This window comes from Hippopotamus amphibius, chromosome 3 (assembly GCF_030028045.1).
Source record: "Hippopotamus amphibius kiboko isolate mHipAmp2 chromosome 3, mHipAmp2.hap2, whole genome shotgun sequence".
NCBI lineage: Eukaryota > Metazoa > Chordata > Mammalia > Artiodactyla > Hippopotamidae > Hippopotamus > Hippopotamus amphibius.
The window spans coordinates 110,620,389-110,638,290 of record NC_080188.1 but is presented as its reverse complement, the minus strand read 5'-3'; the positions used below and the strand labels follow the sequence as shown (position 1 = coordinate 110,638,290).

The 17,902-nt window shown below is 34.5% G+C and overlaps 1 protein-coding gene across 1 annotated transcript; it reads left to right on the top strand.

Annotated features, from left to right (window-relative positions):
* Positions 1–7,100: 7,100 nt before the first annotated feature.
* Positions 7,101–8,075, top strand: LOC130848646 (olfactory receptor 10AG1-like). Its single transcript, XM_057727075.1, has one exon. It carries the CDS (start codon positions 7,101–7,103, stop codon positions 8,073–8,075), a length of 975 nt encoding a protein of 324 aa, XP_057583058.1.
* Positions 8,076–17,902: the final 9,827 nt, after the last annotated feature.

Genomic DNA, 17,902 nt, shown 5'->3' with positions numbered 1-17,902 from the left:
TGTACTATTTAGGCTAAAAAGAGAAAAATGCCACTGCAAAATTATTTATATTATTCCCACTATATTTTATGCATATACATATTTATATATGAAATATATGTATATGAATTATCTAGTTACTGCAGGTCATAGTATGTAATAAAATGCTGCAACATATATCATTACATATAATTTAGTGCCTGTTTGACATTTTGGTGAATTTGCATTTTGACAATACTCGTTCCATGAAGATACCACTCAAATGCTCAGTCTAGTCGATGATATTTTCCCATTCACTTTGAATGCCTTTTTTTTTGCTAATGTAAGGAAGTAGTTGAATATTTGTCTGGGTACCTTGATTGTCATAAATTAACTCTTAGTGTCTAGATATATGTCATGAGGATGGCAAGTAAGGAGTTAAAAGTATGATGCCAATATAAGTATGTTAGTTATACTAATCTAAACACACCTCTAAATTAGTGACCTGGTCAGCTGGACATAAGGCAACATGTTGAATGATTGGAAAAGCCAGAGGGAATGTGTCTTGGTGTTCATCTCCTGATACAGGAACTTTAAAATTAATATGTAAAATCCACCAATTAACATGAGTGAAGTAGACTTTTACTCCTAAGTGACTTAACCAGATTTATCCTGGGATTCAATGTTATATGATGCATCACACAATAATTTATGGCAATTAGGAAGCCAATCAAATGAAGATCAAAGAAGTCAATCAACCTATCTCATAGGGAGATTGTGGCAGACATCTCTCCCTAAGATGTGAACCAGAATCCCTAGAAACTGTCCATATGCTACATTACTTGACGAAATGGACTTTGCAGATATGATTAATGTCACAAATCATTGAGAAATGGAGATTATCTGGGTAGACCCAATCTGATCACATAAGCCCTAAAAAAGAGGAATAGAAATAATAGTATTCCAAAGATATGTTATGACAGATGGAGCAGAGAAAGCAGGGCTCATTTTGTCCTTATTGGTTCTAAACTCTGTTGGGGCCAAGAGCCAAAGACTGTTGTGATCTCTAGAAGATGAGAAAGACATTTGGCTGGCTGCCAGCAAGGAATCAGTCTTGAGCCTCACAACCTCAAGGAATTCAATTCTGCCAATAATCTAATTGAACCAGTATGGCTGAATCCACAATAGAGCATACAGAAAGATGCAGTCCTGCCAACACTTTGATTTTTGCTCAATGAGACCCATTTTGGACCTATGATCTACAGAGCCCAAGATGACACATGTGAGCTGTTTTAAGCAACATCATGTCTGTCAATTTATTACAACAGCAAGAGAAAAGTAATTCAGAGGTTCACATAAAATGATGTAGGAGATGTTGTAGACCTGCTCAGGATATGACAGTGTAAATCTTCTGTCCCACAACCAGTTTAACTGTAGAGTTTGAGGATTTGATATATTCAGCTTCCCAGCCTCCTTTCCAGCTGAGTATGAGGAGGTGACTCAATTCTTGCTGATGAGATGAATGTAGACATCAACAAGTGCTCTGTCCTTTGTTTCCACTTCTTTACATTCCTGGAAGATTGCGGAAGTCATATCTAAGAATGGAATAGCAGGGGAATGTAAGAAACCTGGACCTCTGATGTCACTATTTTAAAACCACAGAACTAGTCACAGCATCCCAGCAGAAGTGTTGCTGTGTTAAGTAAATAAGTGTTTTATTGCATGGCCTTAAATACGATTCTAAGAGAGAAAATATCTACAGCATTACTGTTTCACAGCGTTTGGTTGTGGATAGTATCTCTTCAGTGTCTTTTCAGCTGGTGTAAATGTTCTTTTGTGGTTTCTCAGGAATGCAGGTTTTGGTGCTTTTAATGAGTGCAGTGTGACTGAGCACTTTGGGTTCCAAGGGTGGTTTTCTTTGCTGTGCATGCATTCAACATGCTTTTATCTCTTGTATGAACTTCTGTAGATATAGAGAGCAGTGAATATAGACACTTTTCACTGATATGCAAGAATTTAATATTCTCCAAGTCTCCAAGGGAGAGTAGTATGAAAGATCTTAAAATGATCTATTGATATTTCAAAGAAAAGAGTTGCATGTTTCTGCAGGTGTGGCTTTCATAATTATCATATTCCACAGCTGGACACTTGATCATTTCAAAGCAGTTTTTAGCCAAATATCTTATATTTAAAATTATATTTCACTTTGTCATCAACTTTGTTCCTGCTGCTGTATAACTTTGACATTAAAAACCATTGTTAAGTCTGGGCTTTGCAGGTTTCCTTATAACTTGGCTCACAATCAATATGACCCCTTCACCATTATTTGAAATAATATCCTGAAGATGAAAATGATTTCAATAGATATGATTAATAACACCTGTATTGGTACTACTGACCTATGCTTATATTTCAATCAATTTTTCCTTTGAACATTCATACAGTCACAATAATAAATTCCTGTAACTAAAATTTTATCATTAAGGTAAAGTCAGCAACAAATTTACAAATTTACAAAAGGAAGAATAAGTTGTCCTAATTGTCTTGACAGATATAAAATTCACCCAAAAGGGAAAATATTAGCAAATCACATATTCAAAAAAAATACATATAGATTATACAAACACCCCAAAATCAACAGGAAAAAAGGAAACAACCTAATTAGCAAACGTACAAAAACTCTTAGATAGATATTTTACTAAAGTGGACGTACAGAAGTCAAATTACCACATAAGATGCTCATCATCATTAGCTATTATCAAAATGCAAATTAAAGCCAAAATGAGGTTATGCTATACATGTATTTTAATGATTAGAATTAAAATGAAATAAAATATATCACAAACTATTTTAATATAACTCAAAATTGGTACATAAGTATATAACCCTTGAATAGTGAGAGCTGTCCATGCATGGACATAATTTTCTAAAATATGATTTTCCATCTATCCTATCATTAATCTTTATAAAGGTCTAAATCTATTCCTGTTTCCTATAGTTAAATCAAATATTCTCCTCCATTGTATTTCGTGAGTGTGTGTCCATGTGTGTTTGTGTGTAGGTGTTGTTACAGAAAATATTCTATACTTTTATAATCACTGCACTGAGAGCAGCCAAAATTAACCTGAGGACATCCTTGGCTGGGAACGCAATACAATAATCACTTGGAATTTTAGGTTGTAACAACTGAGGGCAGTTTATTGATAGAAATAGGGAGTCTTAGCCAGTCACATGGCAGTACAGCTGGAACTATTTCCATCCTTTCTTCCCATTTGGTGTGACCTTGTGAATAAAGTTGAGGTGAGGGACTATTCCTGGAAACCCTGCAGATGCTGTTTCCTGTTTGTACATCTAAAAAGGAATAAGTGAGTCCCCCCTCATTAACCACCCCCCTTTTCTGTAGCCTGGGAGGTGATGAGGACCACCTGGCTCCTGTGGCTGTGGAGATGGAAGATTCATGTGGAAGATGACAAAACTGCCCCCAGCATCCCTGGATTTTCTACTTCTGAATTTTTCATGATAGAAAAATAAACCTCTAATTTGAGAAGTATAATTGCATCTTTTTTTTAGAATGTCTTTTATTTGTTATCAAAATTAACATGTAATCATAAATTTCTGATTTTGCAATGCTTATATCTCTTAATAATCACAAGATACTGTAAGGGAGGTAGAGAATTTTGAGGAGGAGTGGTAGGGAGAGATGTGGTTTGGGTTGTTGTACCAGACTTCTTTAGTGGCAGGCAGAATGGTTTCTTGCAATTAGGAAATGACCCGGGGAAGCAGCTGATCCCAAGAGGAAAGCATATTTCTTATTTAAAGAGCTCTATTTGTTACAACAATAGAATGTATTTTAGATGCTGGTGAACTCTGTTTCAAATATATGTGAATTACCTAACTCTCAAAGAAAAAACAAAACAAAACAACTTTCTCATTTTCTCTCTGTCTCTTAACCCTATCTATAAAGTTAAGCAGTATATTTAACTTGAATTTAAACAGGTAAGTATAAATCATTTTTGTCTAATACTGAATTTAGTTTTATATATATCTGTATATATGTTTAGCATCAGCAAGAGAACACTTATTTTGGAAAATTTAAAAAAGTAATCCTTTGATGTAATTGTTATTTACCTTAAAACCCTGATTCACATAGCTTTTTATGTTTCTCATTCTCATCACTATAGTATCAAATTACAAAGAAATTGCGGAGCAATTACAAAGTACATACTTAGTAACATAATGGGCCAGTATACCAAAGATTACTAACCTCTTCATCACTGTCATCATTATAATCATACAGGTGCCATTATTATATGTTAAGCATGTTTTTAAGCAGTTTGCATATATTTAACCTGGGGATATCTCTTAAAATTTTAAGTGTATATAACTAAGGAGTAAGATAGTGAATGGTCTTTATTAAATGGGTTTGTATCCTACTAATACCAAGAGAATCATTTCTTTGAAATATTAAGTTCTATGGTAAATGAATCAGAAAATACTAAAGGGATAATGACATGTTTTCATTTTTATCTTTGGAGACTTCTCCTAAAGGAAACAGGGTTCTGAACTGCATTCACCAACTGTACATTTTTATTTCCTATCTTCAATTTGATTTTATAAAGTTGCACTAAATCATATTAAATGCATTGTGATATAGCTGGTACATTTGATATCATAACCCACATATAAAAGAAAATCATTATTTCAGTGGAAAGGCCAAAATAGAATAAAAATGAATTATTTGTGTAAAAACAAAAGTAGCTACATTTAGCTGAATTAGTGTATTCCTTTTTGAGTAATACAAATAGAAGGATTGAAAGATTTCCAGAAGTCACAGAACCCAACACCTATGTCACATGATTCGAGGAAATTTTTTGATAGAGTTTAGAAGATAAGTCCAATTTGTACAGGATTTGAGAAATTATAATATTTCTTTGCAAATGGTTTTACACTAATAGTTCTGTTTAATAGAGTATTCATGAAATGTTGATCCATTTGACAAAAATTGATGCAAAACAAGATTGCTGTAAATGTATGAGAACACCGTATTCTTTATATCAAGTTCTGCTGTCCTTTTTCTGGCAATTTTTTTGGCACCTTAGTTTCAGTATGTTTTTCAAATGTACTACCCTACTTGAACAGTAGGAATAGTTGAGAGAGGGGATCAACAGACATGCGGAGACCTTACATAAAGAGCAGATACAATAAAAAGATTAAAACAAATGTCAGTGTCTGAAGGTCATGGTTAGCTCATCGAATGTAGGTGCAGGATGCAAGCTAGTTGGAAAAAAAATGTGGATTATTCATTCAAAAAAACCCTTTCAATCAGTGTTCCAGTACTATACTCTACATTGAAATAAATAGGTGAATAAAACATATTTAAGGTGTCAGGAAGAGGTAGTAAAAACAAAAAGGCATTGTAGTGTAGACTTACACACATGAAATAATTCTTAAAAATAGTCCCTATCAGTCACTAGTTTCTGATCATTTTAAAGACACAGTTACAGGGTTTTTACATTTCCTAGAATCACATTTTCTTTGAGAGGATTGTATAGCAATGGGGCAAGGTTTAAATGCCCTCAGTATCTTAATATATAGTCTGGAATACTGCAAGTGGTAAAAGAAATTACTATTTAACTTTCTAAGTGACAGAATTCCTCAGAATGCCCAAATTTTGGATGCATTATTGCTTCTGTCCCTTGTGTGTCTACATTTTTGTGGCTGAAATATTGACCATTGTTCTCACTTAACACCCTTAGAATATGGATATAGGTGTGTCTCCTTTGCAATTACTTAGTATCTATTGGCTTTCAAATAGTTAACACATACTATGCAAGTTATGTACAATTTACTGAAAACAATGAAGTAATTTGCTACTTTGAAAGAGTGAGAAAAAAGAGTATAATTTCTAATACACCCCACACACACAACAGGGAAGGCATGCTTGAACTATAGCAGGAGGGAGGGAGAGAGGAGGTCTGGATTTTGGGTAGGAAACCTTGCTTTCACCTTGGAGACCACTCCAAAGAAGCATTTGTGGACTCACTTTTAATGTATTCAAGCAGTGAGTAAATCAATTTTTTGCAGAACAGATAGGGTATGCATTGTATCAAAAGATATATAGAATATCAAAAGAAGCTTATAATCTAGTTATGGCAATAAGAAAAGTACAACATAAAGATGGGTGATCTGAACCCAACACACTCACATCCTGAACTAACACACACATGTGTACAAAGAAAAAAAAAGAATGAATGGAAGAAATAGGTTAGCAAAAATAGCAATTACTGAGGACCTGGGTAATTCAAGCAGATTTCAGAGGTGAGTTGTGCTGACGCGTGTCTTACAATAAATGTGTGAGAGGTCAACATTCTACTTAGAATTGCCTTCTTGAACATAAGTGCTAGATGAGTCTGCCTCTTACCTCTTGAGTATTCATTGACAGGAAGACCAGCTTACAGTTCCTGTCCTTCTGACTGAAAAATATGAAAACAAATTACGACTGCTGATTTTACAGACTTCATAGATTTTATAGACTTTTACATCAAAATACACAGTTTTCAATATTAAATATTATCATGTAATACTGAGTGGTCAACACATCACTTTTGTTTTAAAATAAACTGGCCTAAATATACAAATGTCAAAACTAAACAAGACTTTGAAAGTAATGCAAGGACAACATCAACATATCACTCTTTAAAATTAACTATAATCATCCCTAAAACTATCTTAGATGGCTTATAAAATATTTAATTGTGCAAACAAATTAGTTTGGGATTGAAAATGATTAAAAACAGATCAAGAGGTGAGGAGAAAAGGATGTCAGCCAGAAGAAGAAAATTGCTGATACAACTGAATATAAATTCAGATTTTCCATTTTTGGCAGTTTACATGAATAGCACGTCTTATATTACAAGTGCTTCTCTTCAGAAACAAAAAAATATGGTAATTTATAGCAGCAAAAAGAGACTAAAGAGGTTTCTTTACCTTAAAAATATATTGAATAATAATGAAAATTCCATTTCACCACACTTTTACAGATCGTATCTGTTATAGGTTTTGTTTTTTTATAAGGAATTGGAAAAATCAAATATACTCTTCTGTTTATACACAAGAAAACAAGGGCCAATGAAAGTGAAATGATGGTACCTCTGATTGACTCATTCCCACAGATGAAATCTGAAGAAATAGAAGCAGAAGACAACATTTCCACAGTAATGCAATTTGTACTCCTGGGATTTTCTGACCTTCCAAATCTCCAAGGGTTACTATTTGGCATGTTCTCCGTCATTTATATCATTATCTTAACTGGAAATAGCCTCATAATAGTAATAACTAGACTAGACCCCGTGCTACAGAAACCCATGTATTTTTTCCTGGCAAATTTTTCCTTGCTAGAAATCTGTTATGTGTCTGTCACTCTCCCTAGGATTCTGGTGAACCTTTGGACTCAGGATAGAAGGATTTCTGTGCTGGGCTGTGCCACTCAAATGTGTTTCTTCCTTATACTGGGAACTGCTGAATGTTTCCTCCTGGTTGTGATGGCCTATGACCGCTATGTGGCCATTTGTAACCCTCTGCACTATCCCCTAGTCATGAACCAAAAGACCTGTATCCAGCTGGCTGTTGGCTCCTGGATCAGTGGAATCCCAGTGCAGATAGGGCAAACATGTCAGATTTTCTCCCTGCATTTCTGTAATTCTAACCAAATTAACCACTTCTTCTGTGACATACCCCCCATTCTGAAGCTGGCCTGTGGGGACACTTCTGTGCATGAGCTGTCAGTCTATGTCATAGTTCTGTTGGTTGCTGCTGTCCCTTTTATGTTGGTACTTGCCTCTTACAGCAAGATTATTTGCACTATTCTGAGGTTGCCAACAGCCAGAGGAAGGGCCAAAGCCTTCTCCACATGTTCCTCTCATCTGATGGTTGTGCTTTTATTCTTTGGATCTGGTACCATTACCTACTTCAGGCCCAAATCCAGTCATTCTGCAGGAACTGACAAACTGCTCTCTCTGTTCTACACTATAGTGACTCCGATGTTTAATCCCATGATATACAGCCTTCGGAACAAGGATGTGATTGCAGCCCTGAGAAAATTAGTACTTAAAAATTAGTACTATGTGTTTAATTATAATAAATGTTTTAACTGTTTGCCACACAGTTATCAGAGAAAAAATCTTCCCACTCCCCCTTTATCTTTCATTGTTAGTGTATTTTGTCTGTTTTTGATTCACTAGCATGGAAACTGACCAATAACAGTTAAATAATGTATGTTTTGTAGGAGAGATTGAGTGAGTGAATGAACAAATGCATACTGTCATGCCCTACCTCAGACTCCTGGCAAAAGCTAGAGATTTCAGAGAACCAGTAAACACTGGGAGCATATTTATTTAACACACTATACCCTCATGTGGAATTACTCCTATCATAATAACAAAAGAACAGCTTTCATGCATTGAGTTGTTTTCCTAGGTGCGTGGTGTACCAGAATTTTCCTGTTTGTCTCAACCTTTTTACTTTGCACATATTTCTATATTCTATGTAGCAATTTTGGGCCCAAAATAACTTGCTTTGAGTTATGTACCTTTTTCATCCCTGCCTTCCAAAATACTCCAATGATAATTCATACTTTAAAAATACAATCTCTGTGTACTCAAAGTGAAGAAAAATGTTACAAGTTAGTTTCATAATTACACAAAGTTCACACATTTGCATTTATATTAGTGTGTCTTGCATAATCCTCAATATTTTTCACCTTTTTAAATGATATAAAGTTTAAAAGTTTGAACTGATATTATCAAGGAAAGTGACCATCTGTCATTAGCGTCATAGACACCCTTCCTCCAAGTTTCATCTTCAAATCAGCATCTCACATTAAGAGAATATTTGGTGCTTCTACACCTGAGAAGTTATGCCTCCAGTTCTTTTGACAATTATGCCATTTTGTAGTTTTAGTTATAATTGTACACATGTGTGTAAGTCAGTGTTAGCTCCTATTTTACAGATAGTTATATTTTACTCCATCAGTCCATTTACATCCTGTACCATCTAACACGATGTACTACATTTATTTGTTTATGTATTTTATTCATGGTGTCTATATGTTCATATCCCTTCTAGTTTAATATTTTGTATGTTGAAATGACTTTATACATAGTCCATACTGGAGATTAGGATGATGATTATAATAGTGATAATAAAGGTGATGATTTTGATGGAGATAACAGGGGTGGTATTTTTTGTTTCTGCAATTTAGGAAAGCAGGAATCACTTCATGGAAAGACTGCTGTCTCCCAAACTCTCATAACTGATTTTTTAATCTTCACCAAATTTTGAGCAGGTCAATTAGCTACTTTTCTTTCCCACTTCATTCCTTAAAAAAAAAAAAAATATAAAGTGGCTATATTGTTAAGGTCTTTTTGGCTGTATTCAGTAATGTGTAAACCAGGCAATATCCAACCCACAAACAGAAAAGAACTCTGTGGAGCTCTACAAGACATGAGAATTTACAGGCAGGAGGGAGCAGAATCAAAGAAGTTCTATGAGACAAAAATCAGATTGATTATTACAGTTAATTTCATTATAGGCGATGGTTAGTGTTTATCAGGCAGTTTACCTAACTAGTGCTGACTGGGCAGCTCCTGATTGACTAGTTTAAGGTTTCATTTTTGAGAGAGCCAAAACTGTAACTAACTTCAGTTTGGAGACATGGGCATTGGCATAAGCAACTCCATTTCAGTCCTGCCATGCCTTTAAAAATTCACAATTATCAAATGGTGAGAACACACACTTTCCTATGAATTCCAGAATTTTCATAAGACTCCAGCATGGAAAAGTATTTGGAAAAGCTTAAAGCACCAAAAATTACAGTATTGTCTCTATTTAGGTATGGAACCAGTAGTTCTCATTTTTTTAAAATTCAAATTTATGTAGAAAATCAGTATAGTGCCATTTTCATTGAAATACAGTTGATTTAAAATAGCATATTATTTTCAGCTGTATAGCATGGCAAATCAGTTCTTCTACACATTATACTCCATTAAAAGTTATTAAAATATACAAAATTACAATAAGGTACTGCCTCATGCTGGTTAGAATGGCCATCATTACATAGTCTACAAATAGCAAATGCTATTTTTAGGGTGTGGAGAAAACAGAACCTTGTTCCTACACTGTTGATGGCAATGGAAGTTAGTGCAGCCACTGTGGTAAACAGCATGGAGGTTCCTCAAAAAACTAAAAATAGAATTAACATATGATCCAGAAACCCCACTCCTGGGCATATATGCATATGAAACTATAATTCAAAAAATACATGCACCCCTGTGTTCATAGCAGCAGTATTCTCAGTAGCCAACACATGGAAATAACCTAAATGTCCATGGACAGATGAATGGATAAAGAACATATGGTACATATATACAATGGAATACTACACAGTCATAAAAATTGAAATAATGCCATTTGCAGCAACACTGATGCAGCTAGAGATTATCATACTAAGTGAAGTAAGTCAGAAAGAGACAAATATCATAGGATGTAACTTATACGTGGAATCTAAAATATGACACAAATGAACCTATCTATGAAACAGAAACAGAATCAGGCACATAGAGAACAGACTGGTGGTTGCGAGGGGAGGGCTAGATTGGGAGTTTGGGATTAGCGAATGTAAACTAGTACATATAGAATAGATAAACAACAAGATCCTTCCTACTTGTGTAGCACAGGGAACTATATTCAATATCTTCTTAAAAAGCATCATGGAAAAGAATATGAAAAACAATGTATATATATATAACTGTCACTTTGTTGTGAAGCAGTAATTAATAAAACATAATTCAACTATTCTTTGATAAAAATAAATTTTAAAAAGTTATTAAAAATAATTGTTATAACTCCCTGTGCTATAAAACATATCCTTGTTACTTGTCTATTTTATACATAGTAGTTTGTATCTACTGAACCCACATCGCTAATTTAGCGCTACTGCTGTTTTTGATGAAAGGGACATCACACAATATCAATTATCTAGGGAAGAAACATGGCGTATTTACACATCAGATTTGTTTTTTTATTTAATATGAATTATATTTAGTTTTTCACAAATATGCTAGTCAAGTGTTTGCTCACCTAAACAGGGACAATGGAACAGGGCTAAATCTTCATAAATTTTCAAATAAAAATCAATAAAAAATTATATCATTATGAACTCAGGGTTTATTAACAATTATAGGACTTCCATTTTACTTTTACAAAATTCCTTTATATTTATATCTTAAATATCTTTATATTTCCTCCTTTAATTTCTCTAAACCTTGTCTTCCCACTCTGTTAATTCACAAGGAGGAAGCCTCTAGAAATTACTTTCTAGGCATTCAAGTATTTTCTATCCATTACTAGCTAATATATTTGAAATTCACTGGAAGGAAATTTATGACATGGTTCATAAAAACAATCCTTGGCTGTTACACATACTTTTTTAACTAGCCAATGATTGCCACCAGGATCTCCATTAATTTCTTGAAGTAAAGACAAACAAATTATTCTTATGGATCTTGCTTTTGCTGACTTTTAAGTTACACCTGACTTCTGGATAGTAGCATTTGAAGACTTCTGGCCACCAAATATATAAGGGATCCAGTATAAGACTTGGTGAGACATTTAGTGATGGTTTAGACTCTCTGCTATGTTACAGCAGGGGCTGCAGTACATCCATCACCAAAGTATGTATTTAATGAGGAAGGAAACATGCACATTCCTGTCCAGGTTCATGTTGGTTGAGTGTTGTTATATGCTGAATATTGCTTCTTCACAAGGAATATTTACACATTGTTTCTTTAGCACTAGTAATGATTTGGCATAAGATCCCTCTAAAGAAAATACTTGTGAAAACTAAGCATAATTGTGCATAAGAATGTAGTAACAATTATAATTTACAAAAGCTGATTTCAACAAAAAATTTGTGACATATAGTAATGTATTTCCTTAAAAGATATATAATAGATTTTAACATTGTGTCTTTAAGATGCAAGATTTTATTTGGCTTGTGATCTGAACTACAGTTCCTAACACCTCCTATCTGTTGATTGTCTCAGTGTATCATGGTCTTCCACGGGTATAGTAAGTTTTAATAATAAAAACCAAAATAGCAGTAAATCTATTCATATTTCTTTTTTAGACTTACTCTCTGTTTCCTTGGAAAAGGGCTATATTGAAAAAAGTTTCCAAGGAAGGCTCATTCTTAAGTGAGAATAAAATGTGTTATTTAGGCTAGAAAGAGAAAAAGGCCATTGCACAATTATGTATCTTATTCCCATTTTATGTTACACATATACGTATTTATACATGAAATATATGTGTATGAATTATCTAGTTACTACAGGTCATAGTATGTAATATAATGCCACAGCATATATCATTACATATAATTTAGTGCCTGTTTTGACATTGCGGTGAATTTGCAGTTTGACAAGACTCATTCCATGAAGATACCACTCAAATGCTAAGTCTACTTGACAATATTTTCCTATTCACATTGAATGACTTTTTCTGCTAGTGGGAAGAAGTAGTTGAATGTTTGACAGGGTGCCTTGATTTTTGTAAATTATTGCTTGCTTCTTACCCATTAAGACTACTGGACTTATTTAATGATGTTTCACTCTAGACCTAGTGTATCTTCAACTCATATGCCTCTCCTAGATACAGGAATTGTGAGTGTGTGAGGGAGGTGGCCTTCTCATGTCACTAAGGACCAGTGGATTAGACAAGAGTAGATGATTCTCTTCAAATTCCCAAGCCTATGAAGCAAACAATTATATAAATCTTTATGTGATTTTCCCATCTGAACTCTAAGTGCTTTGAATGAACTGTGTATTCCAAACTCTACCTCCAAGTCCTATCTGAGAATGTTTGATATATAAGCTTGTACCCAGTGCAGACATTTTTACCTTCGTCTTCTGCCACTTTGGAAAAATCTTTATTCAATATATTTTTAAGAACTTTTATTGAAATACAATTGACATACAATAAACTGCATATATTTAAAGTGTACAATTTGATTTTTTTTCTTTTTAGTAATATATATATGGCAATCCCAATTTCCTAATTCATTCTCCCCCAACCCCCCTCCCCACTTTCCCCACTTGGTGTCCATATGTTTGATCTCTACATCTGTGTCTCTATTTCTGCCTTTCAAGCCAACTGATCTGTACCATTTTTCTAGATTCCACATATATGATATTTGTTTTTCTCTTTCTGAGCCACTTCACTCTGTAGTACAATGCCTAGGTCCATCCATGTCTCTACAAAAGTCCCAATTTTACTTATTTTTATGGCTGAATAATATTCCATTATATATATGTACCACATCTTTATCCATTCATCTGTTGATGGACATTTAGGTTGCTTCCATGTCCTGGCTATTGTAAATAGTGCTGCAATGAACATTGGAGTGCATATGTCTTTTGAATTATGCTGTTCTCTGGGTATATGCCCAGTAGTGGGATTGCTAGGTCATATGGTAATTCTATTTTTAGTTTTGAAGGGACATCCACACTGTTCTCCATAGTGGCTGTATCAATTTTCATTCCTACCAACAGTGCAAGAGGGTTGCCTTTTCTCTACACCCTCTCCGGCATTTACTGTTTGTAGATTTTCTGGTGATGTCCATTCTAACCTGTGTGAGGTGATACCTCATTGTAGTTTTGATTTGCATTTCTCAAATAATTAGTGATGTTGAGAAGCTTTTCATGTGCCTCTTGGCCATCTGTATGTCTTCTTTGGAGAAATGCCTATTTAGGTCTTCTGCCCATTTTTGGATTGGGTTGCTTGTTTTTTTGATATTGAGCTGCATGTAGTGTTTATATATTTTGGATATTACTCCCTTGTCTGTTGATTCGCTTGCAAATATTTTCTCCCATTCTGAGGGTTGTCTTTTTATCTTGCTTATAGTTTCCTTTGCTGTGCAGAAGCTTTGAAGTTTCATTCCACTTATTTATTTATTTATTTTTTATTTCCATTACTCCAGGAGGTGGGTCAAGAGGTGGGTCAAAAAATATCTTACTGTGATTTATGTCAAAGAGTTCTCTTCCTATGTTTTCCTCTAAAAGTTTTATAGTGTCTGGCTTTACATTTAGGTCTTTAACCCATTTTGAGTTTAATTTTCTGTATGGTGTTAGGAAGTGTTCTGATTTCATTCTTTGACATGTAGCTATCCAGTTTTCCCAGCACCACTTATTGAAGAGTCTGTCTTTTCTCCATTGTATATCCTAACCTCCTTTGTCATAGATTAGTTGACCATTGTTTATCTCTGGGATTTCTGTCCTGTTCCATTGATCCATATTTCTGTTTTTGTGCCAGTACCATACTGTCTTGATCACAGTAGCTTTGTAGTATAGTCTGAAGTCAGGGGGTCTGATTCCTCCCATTCTATTTTTTTTCCCTTAAGATTGCTTTGGCTATTTGGGGCTTTTTGTGTCTCCATACAAATTTTAGGATTTTTCGTTCTAGTTCTGTAAAATATTCAATAATTTTAATGAAACTGTAACCATGGTGATAACAATCAGCACAACAAGCTGTAACAACACTTACGACCCACCTTTTGCCAATAAACCCAGGTGAGGATTTTTTTCATAGCTAAATGGCAAATTTCCCTCTGCCCTTCATATACAGTTTCTTTTCAAGCAAATCCAAGGACCAAGTGTCACCTTAAACCTGACAAAAGAAATCATATAGCAAGCAATATCATGAGGTTGACTAAGGCTCAGCAGAGACAGATGACTCTCACGGGTTACAATTCAAGCAATTTTTGTATTTTTTTTTAATTAATAGAAGGGAGGTTAGCAGGTATAACATTTTATCTCATGAATTGATATTAGCAAGTTCTTTACCAGATGGCCAAAGACAAATTTCTTATGGTTAGCTATGAGGATGGTAAAATTTCTTAGTATCCAACAAATTATGCAGGATGTCACATCACTAAAGAAACTTTGTTGCTAAGGGCAGTGCCTATAGTTATGCTGTGAGGACAGCAAGTGAGGAGTTAAAGGTATGACACCAATGTAAGTCTGTTAGTTATACCCATCTAAACACACCTCTAACTTAGTAACCTGGTCAGCTGGACGTAAGCCAATGTCTTGAGTCCTTGGAAAAGTCAGAGGGAATCTGTTCTTAGTGCTCATCTCTTGATAGAGGAATTTTAAAATTAACATGTAAAACCCACCAAATAACAGGAATGAAGTATAGTTTGACTCCTAAGTGACTTAAGCAGCTTTATCCTGGGTTGCAATGTTATATGACACATCACTCAGTAATTTGTGAAAATTAGGGACCCAATCAAATGAAGATCACAGAAGCCAATCAACCTATTTCATAGGGAGATTGTGATAGGTATCTCTCCCTGAGAGACGAACCAGAATCCCTGGAAACTGCTAATATGCTACATTACTTGACAACATGGACTTTGCAGATATGATTAATTATGCACATGCACCCCAATTTTCATGGAAGCACTATTTACAATAGCAGGATATGGAAGCAACCTAAATGTCCATCAGCAGAGGAATGGATAAAGATGTGGTACATATATACAATTTAATATTATTCAGCCATAAAAAGGAACAAAACTGGGGCATTTGTAGAGACGTGGATGGACCTAGAGACTGTCATACAGATTGAAGTCAAAGAGAGAAAAACATTTATCGTATATGCGGAATCTGGAAAAATGGTACATATCATCTGGCTTGCAAGGCAGAAATAGAGACACAGATGTAGAGAACAAACATATGGACATCAAGTGGGGAAAATGGGTGGTGGGGGGGTTGGGGTGGGATGAACTGGGAGATTGGGATTGCCATATATACATTACTAAAAAGAAAATAAATGAAATTGTACACTTTAAGTATATGCAGTTTATTGTATGTCAATTATACCTCAGTAAAATTTCTTCAAAAATTAATTATAATCAATTATAGTCATATAACTATAATTATGTGATATAACTATATATAAAATATATATTATATTATATATATAAATATATATCATATTACATTTTATATATATACTATACTATATTTATATAATTATAATTAATTATAATTATAAGTTTTTCTGCATAGACCCAATCTGATCACATAAGCCCTAAAAAGAGGAAGAGAAAGAAAGAATGGTATTCCAAAGATACATTGTGACAGATGGAGCAGGGAAAAGGCAAGCTGATTTCATCATTATTGGCTCTAAACTCTGTTGGGACCAAGATCCAAGGACTGTTTTGATCTCTACAAGCTGAGAATGACATTTGGTTAGCTACCAGCATGAAATCAGTCTTCAGTCTGACAACCTCAAGGAACTAAATTCTGCCAATTATCTAAATGAACAAGTATGTCTGAATCTCCACTAGAGCATACAGAAAGAATGCGGCCCTGCCAACACTTTGATTTTTATTCAATGAGACCCATTTTTGACCTATGATCTACAGAGCTCCAAGATAATGAATGTGTTACTTTAAGCAACTTAATTTGTGGTAATTTCTTAAAACAGCAAGAGAAAAGTAGTACAGAGATTCACATAAAATGGTGTAGGAGATGTTGTAGATCTGCTTTGGATATACCAATCTAAATCTTCTATCCCATGGCCAGTTTAACTCTAGACCATGCAGATTTGAAATACTCAATTTCCCAGCTGCCTTTCCAGCTGACTATGAGAAGACAACTAAATTCTTGCTAACGAGACAAATGTGGACATCAACAAGTGCTCTGTTGCTTGTTTCCACTTCCTTTCATTCTTGGAAGGTTGCAGTGGTCATATCTGAGAATGGAAAAGCAGGAAAATGTGAAAAACCTGGACCTCTGTTGTCATTATTTTAAAAGCGCAGAACTAGTCACACCACTCCACCAGCATTTTGCTGTGTGAAGTAAATAAATGCATTTTATTGCACAGGCTTCAATATGATTCTAAATGTTTCACAGTGTTTGGCAGTAGTTGATATTGCATCTGTAGTGTCTTTTCAGCTGGTGCCAAAGTTCTTTTGTGGTAGGAAATGTTTCTCAAGAATGCAAGTTTTGGTATTTTAATAAGTGTATTATGACTGAACACTTTGGGTGTCCCAAGTGTGCTTTCGTTTGCTATGCATATGTTCAACACAGCTTCATCTGATATGAACTTCTGTGGATATAGACAGCTGTGAATACAGATACATTTCATTAGCACTTTGCAAGAATTCAGTATACTCCAAGTATGGATGGGATAATAGTAAGAAAGGTCTTAGAATGATATAGTGATATTTCAAAGAAAAGAATTGCATGTTTCAGTAGGTGTGGCTTTCATAATTATGATATTCCACAGCTAGATATTTGATGACCTAAAAGCAGTTTTTAGACAAATATAGTACATTTTAAATAACATTTCACTTTGTCATCAACTTTGTTGCAGCTGCTATATAATTCTGACATAAAGAAGCATTGTTAAGGGACTTCTCTGGTGGCACAGTGGTTAAGACTCTGCGCTCCCATTGCATGGGGTTGGGTTCAATCCCTGGTCAGGGAACTAGATCCTACATGCTGCAACTAAGAGATCACATGGCACAACTAAGGAGCCCACCAGCCACAACTAAGACCCAGCACAACCAAATAAATAAATAAATAAATAAATAAATAAATAATAAGCAAATAAATTAGGAGACTTTGCAGATTTCCTTATAACTTGTTTTACAAAGAATATGACCACATCATCATTATTTGAAATAGTATCACGAAGATGATAACTATTTCAGGAGATATGATTAATAACACCTGGGTCTGTACTGACCTGTGCTTATGTTTCAATCTATTTTTCCTTTAGACATTCATACAGTCATAATAATAAGTTCCTATAACTAAAATTTTATCATTAAGATAAAGGCAGCAACAAATTTACAAATGGTCTCTAATGGAAGAATAAG